General features: G+C 39.7%; 1 protein-coding gene across 1 annotated transcript in view; it reads left to right on the top strand.

The window, feature by feature from the left end:
* The window catches only part of Msh4 (mutS homolog 4), a 61,767-nt gene that overhangs the window by 16,554 nt on the left and 25,691 nt on the right, over positions 1 to 19,522 (top strand). The window contains exons 8-14 of the mRNA XM_052731885.1: positions 5,031 to 5,105; positions 8,868 to 8,932; positions 10,077 to 10,246; positions 12,107 to 12,243; positions 13,625 to 13,728; positions 14,801 to 14,925; positions 17,183 to 17,383. Of these exons, the coding sequence (XP_052587845.1) occupies positions 5,031 to 5,105; positions 8,868 to 8,932; positions 10,077 to 10,246; positions 12,107 to 12,243; positions 13,625 to 13,728; positions 14,801 to 14,925; positions 17,183 to 17,383 (877 nt within the window). The remainder of the gene's footprint in view (positions 1 to 5,030; positions 5,106 to 8,867; positions 8,933 to 10,076; positions 10,247 to 12,106; positions 12,244 to 13,624; positions 13,729 to 14,800; positions 14,926 to 17,182; positions 17,384 to 19,522) is intronic.

Here is a 19,522-nt window from a genome sequence, read left to right as displayed (position 1 = left end):
AATCTCCTCAAATAGATGTGGTGTAATTCAAATCGAATGAACTTTTGTGCCTTTATAAACTTATTGGCATACAGTTGTTCACTCTGTCCACCTTATTATCCTGTTCCTGTGACATCTTCAGTGATGTGCTCTCAGACCTGAATGGTGACTTGCATCCTCTCTTCCCTGTTCTGCAAGGGATTATCACCTCCATAGCTCTTCTTGGGATACTAGCTGCTTTATTTCATGTTTTTAACTAGTGATCTGCTCCAAGGCTACCTCCAAGGTAATGCAAGAAAATCCACGAAGGCGGCAAGGACCAAACTTTTTCTATCTGAGGGTATTTAGAAATAAGTTTCTATCTATCTGACTGGTAAAATAAGAAAACACACATGCTTTCTGATGTTAGCTTTCTCTTTTACTTCATCTTAAAAAATGGTCTGACTCTTTCTGTCTCCACATTGCTACCGTATCTCCACACTGCTACATTCTGTACATACATACAAATGGTCATACATCTCTATACACAGTTACATCTGTTTTCACATGGCTACACATCTATCTTTTATATACATTTCTCTTCTATATCTCTTTTCTATACAGCTTCATCTTCCTTGTTTCCACACAGTTACAAATCTCTTTGGTACAGTTACATCTACACATTTCTTCTCTCTACTCTGTTACATTCCTTCACATATTATTACATCATTTATTCACTCTTTACTCTTTCATTCATTCACTCTCTCATCTTACTCTCACACTTCTTCTCTGCCCAACTTTGGACAATTCTATGTTACATTTTCTCTCCACCCATTCAGCTTCATCCCTCACTTAGCATGCACGCCTACACACATTCTCACATTCATTCTTACCCTCTGCCTAGCTCTTACACCATTCCTTCACATCGTTCGCCATTGTTCATTCTCTCACCTTCCCTAATGCTGCTTCTTTATCTGTCACTCAGCACACACACACTTCACTCAATTTCTACATAGCTTCCTCCTCTACATTGCCACTGCCCCCATCTCTCATTCAGCGTGCGCGCGCGCGCACAAAAACACACACACACACACACTTTACTCACATTCTGCAGCAGCTCTCATATAACTTTACACAGCCATCTCTCTCCGTACTGCTGCTGCTCTCTGCTGCTCTCTCATGGCCAAACTCTGGACAATTATAAGTTACATTTTCAGGGCTCTACCCATTCTCATAACACAAGATAAGTAGTTTCTCTTAAGCTAGTAATGTCACATTGACTCATGCACGTGGCTCTAAGTTGGTGAAAGGATCCCAGACAGTAAGTAAACAGTTGGTTGAACCCTGAGCCTGTAGCATCTACTTAGGCTAGGACTACATGCAAAAAGTCAATTACTGAGAAAGTCATGTCTAAAGTTGCTATAAGCGCTGACCTTGAATAAGCAAAACAACACCTGGAAAATGACCTTGTGTATTTGTCTCTAGGGGCAACCAGTCTGCTTTGAATCTGTTCTGAAGTCTAAAGTTAGCTGTCTGTGTAAAAGGCTGCCTTTGCAATTGAGAATCCTCTATCTGTCTGAGTAATATAAAATGTAGACAAATTTCTAAATGGTTTTATTAAATAAAGAACATGGGCTGGGCGGTGGTGGCGCACACCTTTAATCCCAGCACTCAGGAGGCAGAGGCAGGCGGATCTCTGTGAGTTCGAGGCCAGCCTGGTCTACAGAGCCAGATCCAGGAAAGGCGCAAAGCTACACAGGGAAACCCTGTCTCGAAAAACAAAACAAAACAAACAAACGAACAAAAGAACACAGAGCCAAATATAGGGGTGAAAGCCTTAGAGACCAACCATCTTACCTCACCAGCTCTGTAGCCTCCAAAAAAGTGAGCTACTTCCTGTCTACCGGCACCTTTATTGCCTTGTTGTTCTGTCCTCTCATTGGCTTTTAGCCCAGCTACCTCACTTCCTTGTCACTGCCTGTCTATAGAGACCTCCAGGTCTTTATGGTTGGTACTGGGATTAAAGGCGTGTGTTACCACACTTGGCTGTTCCCTAGTGTGTCCTTGAACACACAGAGACCCTGCCTGCCATGTGATTGGATTAAGGGCATGTGCTACCACTGCCTGACTTTTGTGTTAATGGCTTGCTATTTCCTTTGATTTCCAGGCAAACTTTATTTATTAACATACAAATAAAATATCATCACATTTCCCCTTTTTGTCTAATAAAAATAAAAATAATAAAAAAGTTATAACTAATATAAGAAAAACTATATATAATAAGTATAATAACTATATATAATATATACAAGCAGTAAATAAATACATCAACAATGTCTAGTCCATTTGCATTGACAAATTTAGAGAAAATATTTTATTATCTATTTTATTTTGATGAGTCCAAAATGTACCTAATCCACTTTCTATCCTAACTTGTATTATCAACAGAAAACTATCTTATGATGTCTTTCAAACTTATACACTTAACACCTCTTGGTGAGTTTCTGTTTTGAATTTCTTTCTTTCTTTCTTTCTTTTTTTTTTTTTTTTTTTTTGGTTTTTTGAGGCAAGGTTTCTGTGTGTAGCTTTGTGCCTTTCCTGGAACTCACTCTGTAGCCCAGGCTGGTCTCGAACTCACAGAGATCTGCCTGCCTCTGCCTCCCTAGTGCTGGGATTAAAGGCGTGTGCCACCATCACCTGGCTCTTTTTTGAATTTCTTAACAAGGAAAATTGTTACTACAACTATCTAATCTTCAACTCCCTCAGAGACCCAAGAAGGAAATAATATTACCTAGTAAAACAGAAAGTGCGAACAATTGACTTCCAAAAAAATGTGAGTTGACAGAAACAGCCAGCTGCCTGGACAGTCACTCGAGGTTCCTCTGTACATTGGGGCATCATCTTCGGCCTACAGGCTTAAAGTACCTGACAGACTCATTTGTGAAGTAGGATGTACACAAGGCATATAGCTCGACCTCACATTCGGTGTGAGTATTCCATGTACCAGATAACCTGAATGATGGGCCCCATAACAATGATTCCACATAACAATGATACCACTAAGCTGACAAACATCACCTAAAGATCAGCTTTGGACCACAAACTGCTCAGAACAATTTCGAGATGGTTAGCTGAGATGATCCAGCTTCACAGACTACTCGAACAAGGACTTGAGATAAGCCCTGCACTTTGGCATTATGCAGAGACTAGACAACAAATGATATAGCTACCTCGAGTCCTGGAACTTGACAGTTAACCCCAAAATTTTCTTTTCTTTTCTTTTCAGGATCCCCTAAAGATGCCTTTACACACAAACAACAGAAAATAATTTTAAGAACATGACACCCACATTCCCAAGAGGTGGGGTGGGGCGAGTGGTTTTTGGTCTTTCACTGGGTTTCAGGTTTGGGATACTTGTCATTGTTTAGGGGGGTTGGTTACAAGTTGTTGTTAATGGTCAGGAAAAGGGCTAAGCAAAGGAGATTAGATTTAAGGTTCTTGTTTGAAAAAAAAAGAGGATATAGATAAGAGGTAGATTATTGAATCTACTCTAAAAAAAAGCTAAAAATGATAAAGGGTAGATTATTGAATTTACTCTAAAAAGAAAAAAGAGAGGATATAGATATGATATAAATAAAAAAGTAAATATCAAATCTACTTTTAAAAGACAACTACTAGTTTTAAATACTTTACATTGGATTGGATTTTTATATATTGTATACAAATTATATATATTGAGATTGATATTGTTCGAAAATGCTGTATGTATATTTATAATCTTGTTTAGGATATTGTACCTATACAGTTTATTTGACAATGTAATGCAATTCGCTAATCCTTGAATATTATTATTACCAACTACTAGGATATAAAGAAATGAAAGTTAGTAGTTAGACATTATAATCGAACTTGTAGTCATATTAAGCATGTTTTAAAGGTCAAGCAGAGATATATTTTAGATAGACAGGTCATCTTCAAACCCTTCAGAGATCTACAGAATATGTCATTTAAGATGTTTTTATAACTTAGAATTTTTTTTATGATTATGAGACATGTCAGCTCTTGGCAGTAACAATCTCCTTCAAAAAACATGTACATTGAAGAAAATGCATATAGAGTTAACTTTCATTGTGGCAAAAGCTAGCCACTGGGCAACGAAGTGCCCTCGCATCGACTGCTGACAGTATGCTATCCAAAATGGGCAAACAGGACACAAACAAAGGACTACTGATCCTTGCCAAGACAAGTGTGGTTGCAGCTTTGGCAACAGGCATCCTCTGAGGACAGGACAGTATGGCACCATCGCTGGAGTGGCTTTGCAATCCAGAAAAGGTACAAGTGCCCTTTTCTTCAAAGGCAGCTGAACAGGCAATGGACTGATGGCTTCTGGTGTGCAGTGGAACAGTAGCTGAAACAGTATTCTTGAAAGAGTAACTAGGCTGATGGAGTCTAACCTCTCAATTGTAGACTGGTATTTAATAAGGGAGATGAAGCTACCCATAAGCCGAGAAGAATGGAATGCAGAGAAGAATGGGATGCTGAGATGAAGCCATCCACAAACCAAGAAGAATGGGATGTGGAAAAAAAATGGGACACTGAGATGAAGCCATCCACAAGCCGAAAAAAATAGGCAGCCGAATTCCAAAAACACCAACAATTTCCAAAATTTAAAATCCTGAATCATGACAGGACACTGGTGGAATTCAAGTTTGTCTGGTACATGGAATACTTGTACCGAATGTGAGGTCGAGCTGTATGCCTTGTGTGCATCCTACTTTACAAATGAGTCTGTCAGATATGCTAAGCCTATAGGCTGAAGATGATGCCCCAACGTTGCAGAGAAACCTTGGGTGACTGTCCAGGCAGCTGGCTGTTTCTGTCAACTCCTATCAATAATATTCCATAGTTGTGTAGATCAGCCAAGCTGTGATGTTAGCCGGCAGGGTGGTTAGAAATTACTGACCACACTGTAAACCCATTACAATGGTATTCGTAGGAGTTGACTGTTCATGAGGAAAACCTATCACTGTATTGAAATGTGGGCTGTTCCCATTTGTCTTTTATCTTGACAGGTTAATGCAGCTGAATCAAAGATAACAAATTTGATCTACCTGAAGCATACTTTGGAACTTGTGGATCCTTTAAAGGTAATTCATATGTGTGTTGCACAAAACATAGACATTTTCTTTAGAAAAAAGTAAACTTAGAAGTTGTGAGAACAGTGTATTTTTTTCTCTTTACATATGTAGAATATATATACATAAATAGGGAGAACAGGGGAATTCGTGACTGATATGTAAAATTAAATTAATTATAAAATTAAAAAACAAAAAAAAGATAGCCAGAGAAACGATCTTGAAAACCCAAAAAAAAAACAAACAAACTAAAAACAAGCAGACAAAAACAAAACAGAGGAACAACAACAAATAAGGAACACACACAAAATCCCCACAAAAATGAAAATCAAAACAAACAAGCAGAAGACCAGCTAAGACAAAAAGATGCCCAAACAAAGCAAAGTGAGACAAAAAGTCTACAAAATATTGAGTTAGTTTTCTGTTGGCCAACTGCTCATGAGTGTGTACGGCGCCTACCCTGAGGTTGATAAACCAGTGACACTCGAGTGGAGAAAACTGATTTTCCCTTTGCTCATGGGTATCAGTTGTAGATAGCTCTCACCCACTTTCTCTTCTCAATGCTAGCACCCATCTAGCTTGTAGTCCTTGTGCATGTTGCCATAGTCTGTGAGTTGATATGTGCATCAGTCCTGTTGTGTCTGGAAGACCCTGTTTCTTGGAGTCATCCATCACCTCTGACTCTTACAAACTTTTTACCTCCTCTTCTGCAAAGATTCCTGAGCCTTGAAGGGAGGGCTTTGATGAAGACATCTCATTTAGGACTGAGTACCCCAAAGGTTCTCCCCACTCTCCGCACATTGTGCAGTTGTGGGCCTTTGTGTTAGTTCTCATCTGCTGCAAAAGGAAGTTTCTCTGATGAGAGCTAAGTGAGACAGCGATCTATGGGTAAAACAGTATGTCATTACAAATCATTTTATTGCTGTTCAGCAGAATGCTATTCAGCAAAATAATAGCATTATATCTCCTCTTAGGCCTGTGACCTCTCTAGGGCAGGTTCTTGTCCACTTTATCAGTGTCAGGTATGGGTTTCATCTCATGGAGTAGACCTTACATTCAGTCAGAAAGTGCTTGGTTACTCCCACAACATTTGTGCTACCATTGCACCAGTATATCTTGTAGGCAGGTCACTGTTGTAGGTCGCAGGGATTGTAGGTGGGAGATACTGATGACTACCTTTCGTTTCCTTTCATGTATGCATATATTCTGGGAAGCATCTACAGTAGTAAGTTTCTATGTGGCTCTTCAAATGGCCTCTAGTGCCCATTGTCCCTCCCTACATCCCCTCCTTTTCCTTTCTTTACTATCCCCTTCCTAGCTAACGCTCCTATTCTAGTTTCCCTTTCTCTCTCCATAGTAGTACATTTTATTTCCCTTTCCTCAGGAGAGCCTCTCCTCCTGCCTACCTCTTCCTGGGTGCCTAAGTACCTAACTTCTGTGGCTATTTGGATTGTTGTGTACATATTGATAGCTTGAAAGCTGACATCCACATAGAAGAGAAAACATACAATATTTGTCTTTTTGAGTCTGGGTTACTTCACTCAGGATAATTTTTTTTCCAGGTTCATCCATTTGCCTGCCTATTTTATTTTTCTTAATAGCTGAATAATATTCCATGTGTAAATATACCATATTTTTATTATCCATCCATCATTTGATGGACATCTAGGCTGTTTCCACTTTCTAACTACTATGAATAGAACAGCAATGAAAATGGATGAGCAAGTATCTCTGCGTAGGATGTAGAGTCTTTTAGTTGTATGCCCAAGAGCGATACAGCTGGATTTTGAGGTAGATCTAGTCCCAGCTTTTGGAGGAACTTCCATGGAACTGATTTCCACAGTGATTGTGCAATGGGTATGTGTTCCCCTTATTCCACATCTTCACCAGCATGTGCTGCCGTTTGTTTTACTGATCTTGGCCATTCTGACTGCTGTAAGATGAAATCTCAAAGTAGTTTTGAGTTTCCCTGATGACTAAGGATAGTGAATGTTTCTTTAAGTGTTTCTCAGCCATTTGTGTTTCATCTTTTGAGAACTCTGTTTTAGTTGGGTTATTTGTTTTTTGATGCCCAGGTTTTTTGAGTTCTTTATATATTTTGGATATTAATTCTCTCAGATGTGTAGTTGGCAAAAATCTTTTCCAGTTCTGTAGGCTGCCATTTTGTTCAAATCATGGTGTCCTTTGCTGTACAGAAGCTTTTCAGTTTCATGAGGTCCCATTAATTAACTAGCTAATTAATTAATATTAATTGTTGGTCTTAGTGCCTGTGCTATTTGTGTTTTGTTCAGAAAGTCCTGTCCTGTGCCAGTGAGTTCAAGTTCAAGACTATTCCTCACTTTTTCTTCTAACAGATTCAGTTTATTTGGCCTCATGTTGAGGCCCTTGATCCATTTGGAGTTTAGTTTTGTGCTGGGTAATGAATATGCATCTATTTGTATTCTTCTGCATGCAGCTGTCCAGTTTGACAAGTACTATTTGTTTAAAGTGGAAAAGTTTCTCAGCTTTATGATATTATAATTTTGTAGAAAGGAGAAATCAGTGAGACAGACAACTTCTCAAACAGCTAGTTGGAACGCAAACTGCACTTATTTTAAAGGAGATGCTCAGAGTGTGCATCTTATTTTGGGAGGATGTGCTAGGGATTGAACCAGGGCACTTGCACATGCTAAGCACACTGAACTACCCCTCCCCCCCCCCGTAGCATTCACCTTTTGATATTATAATGCTAGTTCTAGGAATCTGTTGAAAAGACATTGCATCCATTGTAGCTCATTCACATTAGTGAGAAAGTGTTTGAAGAAGAGCTACAGTAATTAAAGGAACTCTAGTAATTAGAATTCAAAGGCAGAATATTGAAAATTTAAGAAATTCCTTTTGGGCTGACAAGATGGCTCAGTGAGTTAAATACTTGCTACCAAGCCTAACAACCTAGTTTGATTCCCAAGACTCACATGGTGGAAGGCAAGAACTAACTCCTGTGTGTTGTCTTCTGACCTCCATACATGTGCTGTCATGTGCACATGCCCACACACATACACACAAAACTAAATGCTATGAAAAGTTTCTGATGTTCATGATGTAGTACTGAGGGCAAAGGGAACATACAATTATATAATTTTTAAATTTCAGATGAAGACAGCAAATGTACCATAATATTTAGAGTATATAATCTTTGGAAAGGAAATTGAATTATGAGTGATTGAATGTTTTAATGCTCCTGTGGACTCTTTAGTTTTACTAGCATAACATACTATTTGTCCATTCAGAAGTAACTCAAATTATAGCCATCATCTCTCCCCAAATTGAAATGGCCAGTGAAAGTAACTGGTTTATTCTCCCTGTTTGCCCTGTTCAGTTGGTGACCATTTACAGTTCCCATTAAGCAAAAGAAAGTTCTTAATCCCATTTTTGCTGTATGGGAAAGGAGAAATTGCTGTATTTATAAATATATAAACCCAAGTATTGAAATTATCTGTAGGGTAACTTTAGTTGTACAGCAGTGGCTGTTTAAATGCCTGCCACTGTAAGAAGGTAGGTGTTATTTAGGAGACAAAACCCAGAAGCCATCACCTTGAAACGGTGATGACTTTATTTCCCATGTGCTTTTCCCCTGGAAAGCTGCAGTCTGGCTGCAACTTCATACATGTCTGAAGTCTTCTCATGAGAATAAAGATGAGAACATGGAACAACAGCATCTGACCAAGTGTTAGATGGAATGTGTTGGATCTGAATAGTGCCACAGCGTGCTAACTGCTGACTTTGTTTTAACAGGGCACCTTGAAGAACTGTAGCACACCTTTGCTAAGAGCTTACTACGGCTCCTTGGAAGACAAGAGGTTCTGTCACCTGTTAAGAGATTATACTTTTCTTCCAGATCATAACTGATTTTAACAATTGTGCCTCTTCTATAGAAAAATTACTTGATCTGGGTGTGGTGGTACATGAGTTTAATCCTAGCACTCAGGAAGCAAAGGCAGGCAGATCTCTGTAAGTTCAAGGCCAGCCTCTTCTACATCACAAGTTCTAGGCAAACTGGGGCTGCATAGTGAGACCCTGTCTCAAAAATAATTACTCAGGTTTCTTCAAAGTATCCATTAAGTATCAATTACATATTAATCCTGCAAGTACAATAATAGGTTAACAACACAGTGGCTGTTTTTAGGTGAGTGTTTCCTTTTTAGCCATTTTTCATGGGGACACTTGCCAGTATCAAAAATTACCCTTTTTCGTTAAATCATGGAAGGCCTAATAAAGGAAAAAAGAATCCCAATAGATAGGAATGTGGAACAAGTTCTAAAAACAATTAATATTGTTAAATATTAGCAATAGCACCTTGGCTCTTGACCAAGCAGGTTATCAGGCTCAGTAGTTGCCTTGTTGGGTGAGGATTTGCATCTCATGTGGTGCCACAAGCTGAACTTGATAATCAAAGCAGCTTAGTGAAATGTGACATTCAAGAACAGAATAGCTGGAAAGTCAGGAAAATCGATATCACCAGGACTGCGGCTTGTGTAGTAATTACTGTGCTTGGTAACTAGTGGTGACAGGCTTCTGTTCCAGTGTCCCGCATCAAATGCTCAGTCACATCTCCCTTCCTGAGGGGGGCATGTATATTGGATCCCTGGGCCTCATGCAGCTCTTGCTATGTGACCCACATGCATACAGAGTGAAGGAACATGCAGTCAGAATATATGTCATTTCTTTGGGGCTCAGGTTGTACTCCTGGCCATAGTGCTGGTGTGTAATCTGGGAGATGTTCCCATCAGCAAATTTTAGAGTTTTATTTGGTAGTCTCATACTATTTTTCAATAATCCTGACTGCAAAATCGTTTTAAGTTGAGTCAGTGATAGCCCTAACCTAGATAAATAAAAACATTAATTATTGTAAAATAACCCTCAACCAAGGTTTGCTCTCTTTAAACAGCTACTGTGGAAGTAGCTGTTTGCTTATTACCTGCTTTTGTTTTGTCTTAATGCTAGGTTTGGACTAATACTTGAAAAGATTAAAACTGTGATAAACGATGATGCAAGGTACATGAAAGGCTGCCTGAACATGCGGACTCAGAAGTGCTATGCAGTACGCTCGAACATCAGTGAATTCCTAGACATAGCTAGGAGGACATATACAGAGATAGTGGATGACATAGCAGGTAATTCCAGCATGTTTTCATGGCTTTCACTAATATAATATTTTATCTTGTGCTTTCCTTTTTTACTGGTGGTAGAAACTAGCTCTTTCTCTGTGATCTATATATATAAAATCTTACTACACACACACACACACACACACACACACACACACACACACATACACACACACACACACTGCTCTTTAAGAAGCCTCCTTTAAAAAACAATGATGTCACAAGGCTTGGTGGCACACACCTTTAATCCCAGAACTCAAGAGGTAGAGGAAACTGATCTTTAAGAGTTTGAGACCAGCCTGGTCCCCAGTTCCAGGCCAGCCTGGTCTACATAATAAGATCCTGTCTCAAAAGAAAACAAAAGAAGAATGATGATGTTGAAGTGTTAGAGTGACCTCATGCACATGGGCAGTTCTTTGAAGGGTGAAGAGTGTTGACACCAAAATGCCTCAGCAGAGAGTGGCACCGATGTCATCAGAGATTTAGGGTCTGAGAGGGCTACTGATCATTCAGCATGTTCCCTGGGCTCCTATAGCCTGTGAACACTGACCTGTATCTGGAAATGATAGTGAAATATGATAGAAGTCAGTGTGAGACAAGAATGCCAAGTGTGCTGGCTGGTTTTATGTCAGCTCCACACAGGCTAGAGCCATTGGGAAGAGAGAACATGAACTGAACAAAATGTCCTTATCCATGTTCTTGGTTGATGATTGATGAGGCCTCCCTTGCTGTGGATAGCAGGTGGTCCTGGGTGTCTAAGAAAACAAACTGAGCAAGCCAGCAAGACCTGCATGGTCTCTGCACAGTTCCCACCTCTAGGTTCCTGCCCTGACTTCCTTCAGTGATGGGCTGTGACCTTGATTTTGGTCATGGTGTTTTATCATTGCAAAAGGAACCCTAACTAAGACAGAAAGTTAAAGGAAGAATTGTCACTAATTATCAAAGTTACTAATTAGTAAGCAGACATGGCATGGTAAATGTAAATGTAGCTTCCAGTGCTAAGTGAAATTTCCAGCCCCAAATGGTGAGACCACTGAGAAAGCAGGAAAACCAGGAGGAGGAGCTAATCTCGGAATATGTGTTAGTGTTTTACAGGAACGTTCAAGATCAAGTGCTCAAGTGGAGACACAGACTTAGGACTCTAGTTTATGGGGCTGACAGAGAGATTAGAATTACTTTTCAAATTATCTGCTATCTTTCCTTCTGGGGATACCCGGGTAAAATTGAAGTTGCAGCAATTGATGTAACTTCTGTTTTACTAAAAAGTTGAATGCATAACACATTAGAACTCTAATATTCCTAATTTTCAGAGAAAAATGCAATTCTTGTTCTTATTTTAAGTTTTACAATATATTTTCTTTTAAAAATACACACCAGAGAATATCTTCTTTTTGGGGGGGGGATTTCAAGACAAAGTTTCTCTGTGTAACAGCCCTGGCTGGCCTGGAACTCACAGAGATCCGCCTGACTCTGCCTCCCAGGTGCTGGGATTAAAGGTGTGTGCCACCATGCCCAGCCAGAGAATTTTCTTTTTAAAGGATACTTACCCACATCTTTTGGACATTAAATTGTTTTGTTTTGTTTTGTTTTTCTAGACAGGGTTTCTCTATGTAGTTTTGGTGCCTGTCCTGCATCTCGCTCTGTAGACCAGACTGGCCTCGAACTCACAGAGGCCTGACTCTGCGTCCAGAGTGCTGGGATTAAAGGCGTGTGCCACCGCCACCTGCTAAATTTTTTTTTTTTTTACTGTTTACAAAAACTAAAAAGAGCTTCTTGTTTGCGTACAAAATAATGAGTAAAAAGCCTACGACTACACAGAAATTCCCACCAGGAAATGCTTGTTTTTTTTCCTGTTCTGGTCTCTAGGAATGATATCACAGCTTTCGGAGAAGTACAGTCTTCCATTACGGACCAGCTTCAGCTCTTCGAGGGGCTTTTTCATCCAGATGACTACAGACTGTGCCGCGCTCTCCAGTGACCAGCTTCCCCCAGAGTTTATCAAGGTTCCTGGTTTTATGGGACTGCATGGGGGTAGACTTTGCAGCACTCTTGAATTTCTGCTTGGTGCATGGCTTCTGTACTGCGCTTGTTGACCAGCCACACCAAGCACAGTAGACAGGCGTGAGGGGACAGCCAAAGGAGGCAAAAGGCAAATTAAAAAACAAAGTCAAAAGGTGTTTTTGACAAAAGAATTTAGAAAAATACTGACTACCTTTTGTTTAACTTTTTTTAACTTTATTGTTTTGTGTGTGTGCACACTTGAAGGTCAGAGGACATCTTGGGGGAATCAGTCCTCTCCTTCCACCATGTAGGTCCCAGGGATTGAACTCAGGTCTCCAGGCTTGGCCATAGCTCTTCACCTGCTGAACCACCTTACTACCTTTGTTTCACATAGTTTTCCAGGTGCATTTTCCTACTGAAGATCTGAGAATTTCTGCAGAAGGAAATATGTTTGTTTAATGTAGTGTTTTAGTCCTGTGAACCGTGTAGTGCCTTTTCCTGTGCACATATCCACTCCTCTATATAGCCATTTTGGAGCAGTATCGTCATTTTTAATGTTTTGTTTTTCTTATGCTTCTCAGGAGTAGAAAAACAAACAATTTAGTGTTCAGATTTGTTTATATGTACATATGTCTATAGGCGGGGGCGGAGCTTTCTGTCCCATCTGCCTGATTATACCTGGATGTTGCTTCCCAAATTACCACACAAAGACTTGTATTAATTATAAATGTTTGGCCAATGGCTCAGGCTTATTACTTGCTAGCTCTTGTATTTAACCTATTTCTATTATTTTGTACATCGCCACGTGGCCTGTGGCTTACAAGTCCTCTGGCATCTTGGTCCTTGGGTGGCTGGCTGACTTCTGCCTCAACTCTGCCCTTCTTCCTCAGAGTCCTCAGTTTATCTTGCCTTCCACAACATTGTGTTTATGTTCATTGACAGATACATGTGTACACTAACAGTCCATATGAACTCTGTCTTATGGCAGTGAGGACTAGACAAGGTGGTTGTGGAACTAGAGACTGAGGTTCAGGTAGAGGACAAGGACTAAGGGGAGCAGAAGCAGAAGGAGGGCCACAGGGTCTCCCTGTCCATCATGCATGTTACCTGCTGCTGAGATGTAGTCTTCTGACCTTTCTGCAGGGCCATTGCAGAACTTACCAACCAGTTATGCTAGAGAGATTGAGTAAAAATACCTCGCTTTATCCTTGATATAATCTTGCTTTTATTTTTCACAGATGTTATTTAGAACTTTCTTTGTGATATTTTATCTCAGAAATTAAAGCGCTTAACCTCAAAACCTATCTTTCTGTCCTATGAACTGTATGTTTTATCTCACATGCATATATACATATCTTGACATTTGCTTTTAACTTCCTGCAGATTTCTAAAGTGAAAAACTCATATAGCTTTACATCAGCAGATTTAATTAAAATGAATGAAAGATGCCAGGAGTCTTTGCGAGAAATCTATCACATGACTTACATGTAAGAGCATTTGAAGTATTTTAATACTGAATTAAATTGGTTTAATTTGAGGAACTATAATAGATTAATCGACTCTCTGTCTGATTACAGACAGTTCAGTTTTGAATGTTCGAAAAGAAAGTCTGCCGTCATGTTGAGAATGAATGAGCCTCATGGAGAGGGTGAAGGGACATCTGATGGAAGACTTAGCTGTACTCCCAGTGCTTCTGCCTATGCACGGCACCATGGTGTAGAGCTCACGTACTGTGGGCTTCTCTTGGGCTTATTTAGCTTCTTCCTTTCCTGTGGTCAGAGAGCCTTGGCTTCTCACACTCTGGTATTTCTAAGACAGCATCATAATGGGGCCAGCCCTTTTCCTTCTCATGGAACAGTAGCCTTGAGTTAGGAGAAACAGGGCATTTGGAGTTGGAAGGCCAAGACAGAGGGGAAAGAGTAAGTTTTTAAAACAGTTTCAAGTCCTGGACCTCAGATACTATTAATATAATGTAAACTTTGGATACACATTCATCCTTGAAAGGAGAAAAAATCCCCGGAGTGTGTTACATTATAACCCTGCTCATGAAAACCTAAATAATGACATGATTTGAACATGATTTGTGCATCTGTATATGTTTGTATTTGTGTGTATGTATTTTTGTTTCTTTATGTACCTGGGTTTCTGCCCCCCATGTGTTTGTGTCTTTCTGTGTGTTTCTTTTTTATGTCTCTGTGTATATGTCTATATGTATATCTGTGTTTTTGTGCCTGAGCACTTGATTAGATCTATATACAATATTTTATGTTTTCTTTAATGTAACATTTTATTGAAAGTGTCTATTTTGCTTATATTTAATGAGGCTGTCAATTCAACAATGAATATAAAATACAGAAGAAGATGATTATTTTTACCTGGTAGATGTGACCTTAAGCTGAGGCATCAATAGCCTCATTTTTTCTAAAATGAGCCAACCAAACAATAGACTTTTTGTGTAGTGTACAACTCAACTGTGAATATTATTTTTCTCATGCAATTAAAACCTGTGTATCTTCTTTTGAAGAGCATCATCATGTCTTGTCCAACATGTGCTTTCAGGATAGTGTGCAAGCTGCTTAGTGAGATTTATGAGTACATTCATTGCTTATACAAGCTCTCTGACACTGTGTCAATGCTGGATATGCTGCTGTCTTTTGCTCATGCCTGTACCCTTTCTGACTATGGTGAGTCACTTTCTTTGGAAAGAAAAACATGTGGCATACTGAAACTTGTATCTTACTCAATTTCATATAAGAGTTGCGAATATTTTACTCGTTTTACTTGAAATAGTTTCTTGTCTATGACCCTAACTAACACATAGAATGGAGATAGTGAAATGAACCTTGAAACTTCGTAGGGCTGGATAGATGGCTCAGTGACTGAGTGTGCACTGCTCTTACTGAGCGCCTGGGCTTTAGTCCCAGCACCAGCCACCGCTTCTAACTCTAGCTCCATGGCTGACACCTTCTGACCACCTCAGGGACTGTGCTCACGTGTCCATACCCAGACACAGACACACAAACACATAATTATGATAAAAATCTTCAAAACATTTTTAAAAAGTTAAATTCAAATAATATTCATTAAAAATTGTCAAGTCAAAAAGAACAAAGCTGAAGGAATTTTTAAAGATTTCCCAAATAAGAAAGACTGCCAAGCTGTCTCCTTGGTGAAATGGCCATGATCCAAGTTCTAATCTGAATACTCATTAGAAGCAGTACACTGGATACTAACAGACAGAGCATCTCCGTGCTGTGAGTTCTCTCGGCTCTGGGGCTCACATGTGCACTAAGACAGGACCTGTGCTGTGTATGTTCATATCCCAAGTCTGTACAGAGGTCCTCACACAAACAGGCAGTCCTTTCCAGTGTCACACCACCACTTCAGGAGAGCTAGCCCCTAAAGTTCCTTACACAATCTGTCAGTCAGTATCACACCAGCATGCAAATACCTAGGACTAGTGTGTGGTAATTATGGCTGAATAACTGCAGATATAATAACATTAAAATTAACATTTGTAATTAAAATTAGCAACAACATTTCTGATTTGTTACATTGATTGATTAATTAATTTTTAAAGATAATTTTTGTTTTATGTGTATGCATAAGTGCCTGAATGTATGTGTAGGCACCACTTCTGTGCAGTATCTTTGGAGCCAAGAAGAGAGGATCAGATCCCAGGTAACTGGAGTTATGGATGGTTGTGAGCCACCATGTGGGTGCTGGGAACTGAACCCAGGTCTCCTGTAAAAGTAGAAAGTGTACTTAGCCACTGAGCCATCTCTTCAGCACCATTACATTAATTTGTTTTATATTTCTAAATGCCTAAACTTAAATATTAATAAATAATACCAGATGATAACAGTAACAAATGACTATAACAATAATCAATGTGAACTTTTCACTGCTGTCTTTAGACTGAAATATTTACTCTTTCATATTTTCTTTAGGATCAAAACTTTACCTTGGGATCCACTATTGTGTTATTTGTGTGTGTGTGTGTGTGTGGGGGGGGGTGATGGTCCTTGTGGGAACCATGTCTCATGTATTCCAGACTGATCTCAAACTTGAGTTAGTAAGTGCGGATGACCTTTACCCTCAGATCTGCTCTGCCTTACACACACAACATAATGTCCAATTTAAGCAGTGCTGGCATGGAACGCCAGATGTGGGGCATGGTAAGCAAGCACTCTAGCAACTGAGCCATGTTCCCAGCCCAGGATTTGCTATTCTAATAGTAGTTTTATTAATTATTAAGCAACGTTTTACTCTATTTTAGTTTGAGAAATACCATATCTAAATTCCAAAATTGTAGTAGTTTTTTTTAAATACCTTTAACTTTTCTGGACCAACCTTAATTTGTGATGAATGTTTTGAAGTTTTTCCATGCAGTCCATTTCTCAGTGTGCAGTATTTTAGTTCCCCCTTCAGGTGGTATCTGTAGAGATCTTTCTGTGAACCAAAAGATATTTAGTACTTGGTTTTCTCCATTTCCAAAAATTGATTTTTAGACATATTTTTCAAAGGGTGTAGGAAAGAAAATTTCTTGTGTTTGGCTTTATCATTTAGTTAACTTCACTTCGGACATTAAGTCTGCTAGAGAAGCACTGTGTAGGGTGTACTAGGTAAACTTTCACTGTAGGAAAAGTATTATCAATGGCCATGTGGTTCTTTTTATCTTTACAAATGTGAAATTTTTATAAGCTGTTTAGGAACCCAGGGTAGTGAAAAGGAACTATGTTCTAGAGTTCTCTGGGTACAAATTGAAATAATGAGAATACCCATTACAGTTAAAGATTTAAAAGTGTGTTTGGGATAATGTAGTAACTTATTGTCTCAAATTGGCTTCCTGAAATTACTAAGGTCAGCCCATATGTATGCACCACAAGATATGTAAATATAAATGTACTCAGCTTTTAAAACACTTATTTTTTTCTTCAGTTCGACCAGAGTTTACTGACACTTTAGCAATCAAACAAGGATGGCATCCCATTCTTGAAAAAATATCTGCAGAGAAACCTGTTGCAAACAATACATATATTACAGAAGGGAGCAATGTTCTGATCATAACTGGACCGAATATGAGTGGAAAATCCACGTATTTAAAACAGATTGCACTTTGTCAGATCATGGCCCAGATTGGTAAGTTACACTTTTACTTTATGATTACCGATTGTGGTGGTTTGAGCAAGAATGAACCCCATAGGTTCGTCTATTTGGTTGCAGAAGCTAGCCTTTAGCAGCTGAGCCATCTCTCCAGCCCTAGGCTCATATGTATATTTGAATGTGTGGTCTCCAGTTGGTGGAGCCATTTAGGAAGAATTAGGAAATGTGACTTTGTTGCAGGAGGTGTCTCACTGGGGGTAGACTTTGAGGTTTCAGAAGCCTATGCCTTTCCCAGTTAGTTCTCTCTCTGCCACCAATGTAAGGGTTTGAAAGAAGGTCTCAGCTCCTACTCCAGCACCGTGCTGGCCTGCTGCCATGCTCCTTGCCTTGATGGTCATAGACTCACCCTCTGGAACTGTAAGCCACTGTGAACTCTTTCTTTATAAACTGCCCTGGTCATGGTGTTTTTCATGGCAATAGAAAAGTAACCAAGACCCCAATGACTAGGATAAGCTGATGTCTTTAGTGACCAAGGGGCATTTTCCAAACATTACAGCATTGGGCATAGAAACTTTACCCTTAACTTGAGTGGTACCTACCCACAACAATTGGTAGAGATAGATAGATAGATAGATAGATAGATAGATAGATAGATAGATAGATAGATATGGATAGGTAGGTAGGTAGGTAGGTAGGTAGAGTCTGTCTTTCTGTCTGTCCATGTGTGTAAATATCTGTCACTGCTCCAGCACTGTCACGTATGTCTTCATGTGCAGGCCTAGCATAACTCCTATGTCTGGTAACTGGCTTTCCTGAGAACTGACCTCCAGACATCAGAAGCCAACACTGGGGAGGTGAGAGGTAGGGGAATAAGAAGGTCATGGCACCCTCACCTACAGATTTAGCTTGAATCCCACTGGGGCTATAAGAGACCCTGTCTTAAAGAATTGAGAGAGGGAGAGGGAGAAGGAGAAGAAGGAGAAGGAAGAAGAAAAAGAAGAAGAAGAAGAAGAAGAAGAAGAAGAAGAAGAAGAAGAAGAAGAAGAAGAAGAAGAAGAAGAGAGTCACTCCACTGAATTCAAACATGGCTTTGCATGATTTGTATGCACTAGCCCTGATTTGGTTCTTGTATGTATCACAGAATGATCTTTTTGTCTTAATGCTAGTTGTTCAACTGTCTGAGGGCAATTATTTTATTTTTCATCACTGTCCATCTTGAACTTGAGATATGTCTAAGTATATATGTGTGTGTTTCATCAGGCCTGAGTCAAAGTAAACTGAAGCTTAAAAGCATGTGAGCTAGTATGGAGACCATGCAATCTTACACAAATTATGTCACTCTTAATTCTTTTTCTCATTTGCAAATGGTTATATTAATGGTAGTTACTCCTGAGAAATGCTGTGAAGACTCAGATAATGCTACAGATAAGAAAGAAGACTCTCCAGGCAGAGGTCAGCGCCTGTACAAAAGCACAGATGGGAAGCAGTATGGTGCGCCCTAAGAACTGCAGACTGCAGAGGCCTCCTAGCCCCTTTGCCTTGCTTACCCAGCACATTAGGAGCTGCTGGAGACATTGAGGCAGAGACACATGGATAGACCTGGATTAAGAATGCCACCTTATTAGCTATAGATGAGAGCCAGAGCAGAGGCAGGGTGTTGGCCAGGAGCTCCTGTAGCCATGTAGGTGGGAGATTGTGAGAACCTTTGTAGTGGAGGTTGAGAGAATGGATAATATAAATATATGCCAGCTAATAGTGTATGCTGTATTCTCTACATGGCCCTTTGGCTTAAATGGAACTTTACTCCTTCAGAAAACTCATAAGAGTTGTTTTTAATAGATAAGTGAGGTTTTGTTTTGTTTTTTGTTTTTGTCTGAGAAAGGCCCATTTCTCCTATATTTGTTATTTCCACTTGAACACATAGTAGGTCTTCTTTTTTATTCTTCTCTCACATATTATATCCCAACTGCAGTTTTTCCTCTCTCCTCTCCCCACAACCTGCTCCCCCCATCCCAAAGCCACTCTCCTTCTGTCTTCCCTCAGCAAAGAGCAGGCCTCCCAGGGACACCAACCAAACAGCTACAGTAAGACCAGTTACATACCATCACATCAAAGCTGGACGAGGCAACCTAGTAGGAGGAAAAGGGTCAGTGATCACCTGCGTTCCCACTGTTA

Source organism: Peromyscus californicus, unplaced genomic scaffold (assembly GCF_007827085.1).
Source record: "Peromyscus californicus insignis strain IS unplaced genomic scaffold, ASM782708v3 Scaffold_9__1_contigs__length_137607984, whole genome shotgun sequence".
Taxonomy (NCBI): domain Eukaryota; kingdom Metazoa; phylum Chordata; class Mammalia; order Rodentia; family Cricetidae; genus Peromyscus; species Peromyscus californicus.
This window is presented reverse-complemented; position numbering and strand designations above follow the sequence as displayed.